Source organism: Alligator sinensis, unplaced genomic scaffold (genome assembly GCF_000455745.1).
Source record: "Alligator sinensis unplaced genomic scaffold, ASM45574v1 scaffold293_3, whole genome shotgun sequence".
In the NCBI taxonomy this organism is placed as follows: Eukaryota; Metazoa; Chordata; order Crocodylia; family Alligatoridae; genus Alligator; species Alligator sinensis.
In genome coordinates, this window is record NW_005842604.1 from 608,771 (window position 1) to 617,003 (window position 8,233).

The 8,233-nt window shown below is 38.8% G+C and overlaps 1 protein-coding gene across 1 annotated transcript in view; it reads right to left on the reverse strand.

The window, feature by feature from the left end:
* The window catches only part of RASAL2 (RAS protein activator like 2), a 178,876-nt gene that overhangs the window by 73,495 nt on the left and 97,148 nt on the right, over positions 1-8,233 (reverse strand). The window contains exon 4 of the mRNA XM_025214769.1: positions 642-748. Coding sequence (XP_025070554.1) covers positions 642-748 — 107 coding nt within the window. The remainder of the gene's footprint in view (positions 1-641; positions 749-8,233) is intronic.

Below are 8,233 nucleotides of genomic sequence, written 5' to 3' on the forward strand. Positions count from 1 at the left end.
CTCCTTCCAGACTAATAATAAAAGGAAAGCCCTAAGGCTGTTGGTTTGGATACACCAACTGAAATCAAAAGATGCTGGCAAGGATATCGAGACTTCTTACTTGAAAAGTTTAATCCAGACTAACAACCAGCTGAGCTCCTTGTACAAACTGAATAATTAAAGCCAATTTGCACCTGCAGAGATCATACTCACTAACTTGAAAATAAACTGTTAAGCTATTGCAACCTCCTACAATATTCCACTGATATAGAAACAGCAGTATATCATCAGTGACCTCACCCAAAATAAAGGTCTTTTTGGATATGAAATTAGATAGATAGCCAGAACAAAGTCTGCATAGTGACTTCACAGGCATCTAGGACATGCTGAAATTAGGCTGGTGATGATCACCTCTTCATTTGATTTTAAAGTCTATGACATTACAGGCTTTGGATCAATCTGTGGAGAGTAGGTAAGTATGAGCTTCTGAAAAATGTTCTCTCATGATTTATGGTGGCTTATGTGCATACTTTTGTCCAACTGAAAGTATTAAGTTATAAACTTGAATCAATAAACTGAGTACTAGATATGCTGGCTCTTCTAAATCCAGTACTGTAATCCAATAGGAAAAAAATCCTCCCTTGTACAGGAGGCACACTTACTGGCACTTTGAAAGGAGAGGTGTTCGAAGCATCCATGGAATTAGTTTTCTCAGATGTACTGGTCCCTGAGATGCTCCGTCTGCGAGGAGATCTCTCTGCTGGGACTTCTACAAAAGAAAACAAAAAAAAGGTAGGTAAGGAAACTGAAAGAAAAATGACCAGGCTATATCCCATTCTGAAGAGAAGCCTTTACAAACTTTCAGGTGCATTATCAAAACACTGAATTTGTTTTTTTTATATTTATCAATAGTTTATTTACTTATTAAATTACAAAGACATTATAAATGACAAGGTCAAAGTTAGGAATCTGACTTGGTTTTACAGCAAATAAGCTGTTAATATTAAAACACTGGTAAAGCTCATTTCCCACATGTACTTAATACCCAATTAAAATGTGCTACCTACAGTTTTGAGAACTTTAAATTATTTTTTAAACCATCTGCAGTATAGCAATTAATACTGCAAAATAAAATCCAGGACACAGAGAGCATAATTTTATCCTGTACTGAACATGATTTGACAAAGGTCAAAGTTCACATTATCTGCATGAGACCGATCCCACTGTTATCTCAAATTGAAAGACCATCAGAAGACTTATAGCTGCCTGGATAAAATGACATATCTACCTCTGCAGGTATAAAAATAGGTCAGTTTCTCCGTTTTCTGGCAATATGACCTCACGAAGATATGACTTTGGCATCTTAAACCTGTGCAGGCAGATCTGACAAGCTCAGATTTTTATAAAAGATACATCCAGTTCTACTGATTTACTTCATATGCACAATATAAAAAACAAATCACACAGACACACACACAGACACACACACTCTATACATACATATATATGTATACCTTTATCACAACTGCTGCCCATCTCCAGTTCAAATACTAGACTTACAGGAATCCAGCTTTATAAAACATTCTCAACATGGATAAGAAAAATCACATCCTAAGAAAAAGTCCACTGTTATCTTCTGGATCTTAAAGAAAAAGAGTAAACTGTGACTCCGGAGACTGACATTTTGACTCTTGCTGTTCTCCTTTCAAGAGAGAGATGCAGCTTAAACTTCCATTTCTGGCCTCCTGGCCCTTGGGATCCGTGCTACTTCCACTTAAGAGATAGCTGGTTCTCTCTCTTCCCCCTCCCTCTCTCCAGCTTGCAGAGACACAGAGAGAAAGAGAGAGAGGGAGCCAGCAAGAGAGAGCGAGAGCACAAGCAAGAAAGAAACACACAGGACTGCAGCTATTCAATCAATCGCTCCGACTGCACATCCTCATTAGTTACTTTCAGGCTATTAACAGACGCCCAACTGCCGGCTCCCCTCAGTTACAGAAAATTTCACGATGTATCCTGATTCACAACGACAACAAAGGTTTACTGCAATTTACAGCCAGCTGATGCCAAGAGAAGGTTTTCTGCAAAAACTAACATACCCCACAAAAAAAAACATACCCCTCCTTTCTTCAAGGAGAATGTTACCTGTAATGCCTCTGCATATTGGATTCTGATTTTACCCGTATTACAATATGTCTCACCCATGGAGTCTTGAAGGAGAAAAGCAAAATTTACCATGATGACAGAGGTTAAGAAAGCAGGATTCTGCAGCAAAAGTACTGGTACCTTGCACTACTTTTCTTTCAAAAATATTCAGTCTCCCAAATTACCTTTAACCATCCATGGTTAAAGGACTCTTATTATGGACAACAGCTTCCAAAAGGAGGTTTGTAGAAAGTCTAACAGATTATCAGCTAACCCTTGCAAATAGACAGGGCGCAGCACTTAGTCCAAAAACATAAGGATGATGCAAAGAGCTCTGCTCACACAGCATAAGTAAATCAATCTCTCAATGCTTGCAACAGAAAGACCCTTAGCTTTCACTGAGATTTCTCCATAGGCTGATCATTAGCATTGGGCACTTCCCTTTACAACCCATGAGGCACCGCCTGTTTCCTGGTTTCTGTATTGGATGATGACTGTCTGACAGAGCACCTTTAGAGAACAAAATGCCTGGAGAAGGGCCAGTGCTAGACCAAGGATTATACAATGGTCAGTCACACTCTCCTGGAATTCTTTGCTGAGCTTGCTAGTTTTATCTTTAGAGAAAACCTTAGACACTATGCATCACACAGCATAGGACTGGTCCTAATACAAGAACTCACTAAGGCAGCCACATTACATATGATTTAAATAATCACATTTTTGTTGGCAATTGAATGAAAGGAAATGGAAATGATCAACATATTTGGAAGAGAGGATCAAAATCAGCACCTTTGCTTTAAATCGAACAGCATCCAGTAATATAATAGGTTTGGCTTTCTCCACTTCACATACACAGGAAATCACTTCACATCAAAGCATCCTAAGTAATTTAACACAGTCTGTTGATTTTGCTGAGTCATAAATGAAAACAGAAGACTGAATTCCCCACCATTTTGACAACAGGCAATGCTTTCCCAGGACAGCGAAATAGAGAGAAGTTTGAATTTAAAACAAAGAGAAGCCAAGATAAAATACATGGCACTTCTCCCCCTCCCCCCAAACTAGCACCAATGCAAGTTCTCTGCAAATAAGACTCCAGTGCAGTACTTCAGTTCTCAGAAGCTAGAAGCTCCACTGAAATCAATCAATCTATCCATCCATCCATTGCCCTAAAGACAGAGTAGCAGGTTATTAATATTTGGGGGGTGGGGGGGAAGAGGAATCCCGTTTCTAACTAAGAAATTTTTCATCTCCTTTCATAGCTATCTATCTGACAGACAAATATACACAAGGAAAGGAGATGAAAAATGTCCTACAATTAGAAACAAGACCCCTCCCCCCACCCCAAACATATATTAATAACTTGCTAGTCTGTCTTTAGGGCTAGGAGCAGACATTCAAAAAGCCTGAGGTGGAATCGATCTAAGTTACGTGGTTTTCTTTAAGTGGTGTAGTTTAGATTGGTAGTGAAGAAATCCACATTCATCCTTTGCCCAGGGGGGGGAGGGCAGCAAATCTTAGGCCTGGTTCTGACATTTTTAAACCAGTCTGTGCACCAAACTCCTGTTCTGTTACAGGTATAGACCAGTTGTGTGCGCCAAACTTACCTTCTGTTCTATAGATTGGTTTCTGATCACTTGTACTGGTAAAAATGTAATGCCTGTACCTGGCCTATGAAAATGTAAAGGCCTAAATATAATAAGTTTGGCCAGCTACTTAACTCCAGGTCTAAGGCTGAAAGTGAAGCTACCACAAGGCATTTATACACATACCTCTGTCTGCTCTGATGTGCCAGAAATCCAGCGTGTCAGCAGAGCACGCAAGCTGACGCACCCAGCTCTGTGGCACATGCATTTGTATAAATGGCAAAATGCGCATCAGCACACAGTAAATGGCAGCGGTGTGCTTTTGAACTAAAACACCTTTGATGTGTTTTTGTTCAAAAGCGCACCACCACTATTTTCTCAGCACTGATGCTCATTTTACTGTTTATACAAATGGACGCTCTGTAGTACCTTTAAAAGTGCCTGGCGCTGCAGTGCACCCATGTGTACAAATGTCCACAATGCCCTTAAAACGGTATTTCTGCTGAGTTGGGTGGAAAATGTGTAGTCACCACTAGGCCAAAATTAGACAGTTGCCTCCCTTACCCTGACTCATGCTACATACTACTACTGCATTGTTTTCACCTGCTGTAAAATCAATGCACCTTTCATAGTCTCAGTATTAAATTACAATCCTTCTCTGCATAGCTCACTCTCCAGGGCCAAGAGCACAGACAAAAATCACATTGTCTCTGTGGATAAATAACAGTCTGAAACCTTTTCATCTGCTCTCTGAACCTCTGAAAAATAAATGGATTTTACCCCCTTCAATCTTAAAAACCAACAAAAAGCGTTGTAAACATCCCTTGGGGCACTTTTAATTCATTGCCTCATTTATCTGTGTTAAGTAATATTAGGCAGCTACAAAATAGCTGAGGCAATTACTCAAAGATGGCAGATGCCTCCAAAGACAGTTCTGCACAGGAATACATGAAGGTCTCTTTTCACCCCCTGCACACTTCAGTGCCCTCTTCCCACTCTAACAGAGAATGCTCATTATTTTGACCAGGTTGGCAGAAAGGGAGCTTTCTTTTTCAGAGAATCCAGCAGAGGGCAATGGCATGGCAGATAGTGGTCTCTTGGCCACAACAATATTGTTTCAAGCTTCTCCATTCAGAAAGCAACGATCCACAAGCTTCCAAGTCTCCTGTACAGCAGATCAGCAGCTCAAGTCTTTTGTAATTTGAAACCTTGCTTTTGTGGGCTCTTGCATTCTACTCTGAAAGACTTTTTCTGCAGGGAGACGGAAATTAGGATGGAGCAAACAAGGTTCGATTTTGGTTGGAATAAGGTGTCCAATATCAACGCACACCATCTCAAAAACTGCAGACAGTTGAGAGAAGGGTGACAAGAATGATTAGACACATTGCAAAAATTTCACAGGAAGAAAGATAAAAAAGATTGGAATTGTTTAACTTAGGAAAAGGAGCAAAAGAATTAATTGCTACAAGAAAATACTAAAGCCAAAAATGCAACCAAGCTTCAAAGAAGGATAGAATGAATCAAAACTGAAGAAGGGTGCCTGTGCTCGGAAGCTTGCAAATAAAGACCTTTTTTTGCAAATACCTAGTTGGGCTAAAAAACGATAATCACCTCTGCCGCGAGTTTTGATTCCTTTTGCCTTTGGCCCAATACAGCTACAACCTGAATACCTAAAGAAGGACAGAGGCATTTATAGGGCTACTAAGACAATCCACAGTTGTTAATCCATTTGTTATTGAAAATGAAAATTCTGGAAAGGTCATTAAGCAGGTGCTTTGGAGTTTAAGATCACCTTTTAAAAATTATGTGCAGATATTTCAGATATGTAGAGGGCAAATAAAACAACGACAAACACGGGTGTTTTAAGCCTTCTGTGAAATATTGGCACCGTTCACTGTATAGTTTGGTACCCAGTCTTCAAGTCTGATCTAGTATGGCAGTTCCTACATTTCTGTGCTATAATATAATTCTGAGCTTAATGCTCTTTTGCACTAGTAGTCTAGGAAGGAAAGACATGGTGGTAGCAAGTAGGCGTCATGTGCTATACTAGAACATCCTTCTCTGATCTTCAAGAGACTTGAACTTGTAAAAAGATGCATATAATATCCATAGCCAGTTCTCAAAACATTCATAATTGCTTTCCCAAGACATAACTTGCATGAGTTAAGAAATTTAGGCATCAGTTATGTTCCTACGAAATCCAAATATCTTATCTAAAGTCTACTTTTTCCAGCAATATCTGTATTTTATTACCTAACTATAGAAAAGCCTATACAATTTTGAAGTACTACATCACCTTCTTTTCAACCGCTGCCCCATAAACAGAGTTTATTATAGATTTTTGGATACGGGAATTGAAAGGAAAATGTTATGTAGCTTATTTCTGGAGCCAGGTACTGCTTTCTGATGTGCGTGGATGCTGTTTAGTACAGATGGAGTGCAGTCCATTACTAGGGCCCCTTAAGCAGCAAGATAATCTTAACAACAAGAGATAAATTGGTCCCCTCCACTCCACTTTCCCTAGCTCTCAAAATTTGAAGGCTGTCATTTCTCAAACAATGGCCAAAGGCCTGCCATACTCCTTGACTGCTAGCTGTTATTATATCCAGCAAGAAGTTAACTGCCTATATATTAAATATCCCTATTACAATAAGCAAGCAAACATATAAATAACATTGTTTGCATATCATTTAGCTAGCTACATTAACACTCTTCATGAGAAACAGCTAATTGCCATAGGCTGGAACATGAATTGAACGTTAATGCCATTCTGAAACTAGACACTAACGTAAACGAGGGAACATTTTTTTACCTAGGGATCCAATGTTTGAGCCAGAGGAAAAAAATGTTTTATTTTTTTGAGTCAGTAAAGGTGGGCCTCCCCTTCCATGTCATTCAACATTAGCAGCGCTCTTTAAAGAGGGCAAAGAAGTTAACATTTAGCTGCCAGTTATAACACTTTGGGAATATATTCTATGTGGACAGATTATTTATAATACGCTTAAATTGTGATAATGCCCAGAAACCCATATTGGAATGCAGGAATTGTTACAACAAGTGCTATACAAACACACTAAGCAGACAGGCACATGAACAAATTACCATGAGGTAAAAGGAGTGGAGTCTTAGGGCTTGTCAGCTGCTCTACAATAACTGCCTGCCTATGTCCTCCATGGCATCTGTTTCACTGAGGCCTAAGGTATTGAGAGTTAGCTTTCATTTTGCCCTGGGGTATCAGCAAGTGTGCAGGCAATTATCAGAGTAGCTGCTGTGCTCAGAACCACTACTCCTTTTACTTTGTGACAACTTGATTCTGTATTTATGTCTTCAGCGACAATCCCCGCCCCTACGAATTTACCATCTAATTTGAAACAAGACACAATAAATGATTGTGAAAACTGTAAGGAGAAAAGGGTAGATCAGGGGAGTACATTAATAAAATTAGATCCCGCAATCTGATGGAACCTCAAAAGTAACTTAACCCCCCCTCTAAAAACTAAGCTTAAAAGAAAGTTGTTATCCCCAAATAATCCTCAATTTTTAGGGAACACAGCAGAAAATGGTGTTGAGGAATAATCTGAAAGAGGTGCATGAATCTTACAGTTTAACTTAAAATACAAAGATTAAAGCAGCAGCAATGTCACTGTCAAGGACTTTTGCCTATGAAAAAAACCTTTTGCTACTTTTAGAGTAATATACTGAAACCCACTCTTGCACAGTGTAGGACAGATCTGTATACTGTATAATCTGCTATGGCTGATAGGTTTTAGCATGTGCAGTATTTATAAGCAGACCAACTAGCTAAGTGGGTCACCATGTACTCATTCATAACTAAATTTAAAATTTCTTGTAATACCAACAGGGGCGGCACAGACTAGTTCTTAGTTTATAAAACAATACTGGCAACTGCCTTCTTGTGAGATATGAGGACAATAGAAGTGTGAACAGAGATGCAATTGGTCAGTGTCCTACATTATAAGCAAAAATGTTTTTAAGTGATTATTTTGATTTTGTTGGTTGCATCGCTCAATACAATGTAATCATGGGTCTGGTACAGTACATCCTAATGTGTTCACTCATATGTTAGGGTTTTTGTTTTTCCTTTGTTTTCTGGATAGTCTTTATGGGCATTAATGAATGTTCAACCAATAGGATCAGTTGACTGGTCTGATGATTCAAATACCTTTTGTTTGAACAGACCATTGTACTGTTACTATTAAAGGGAGAATCTAATTCATTCTTAAAACCTTTAAAAAATCAATATACATTTCAACAAGTCAAAATAAAAAATTTAATATACTGAGGTCATTTATGAAGTATTACTCTAACATATTCAGTCAATAATGTCATGCATTTGCAATTTAGATAAGACAGGGCAGGTTATTTTTCATCTTGCTGTCTCCTTTGCTCTCTCAGACCATTCACATAAAGCAAGCAATAAAGAGGTCTAGTTAGCTGGCCAGTTCTTAACTGTGGTTTCTCCTGCTTCTGTTGATGAGGACTACAAAATGGACACCAAAGGGAAA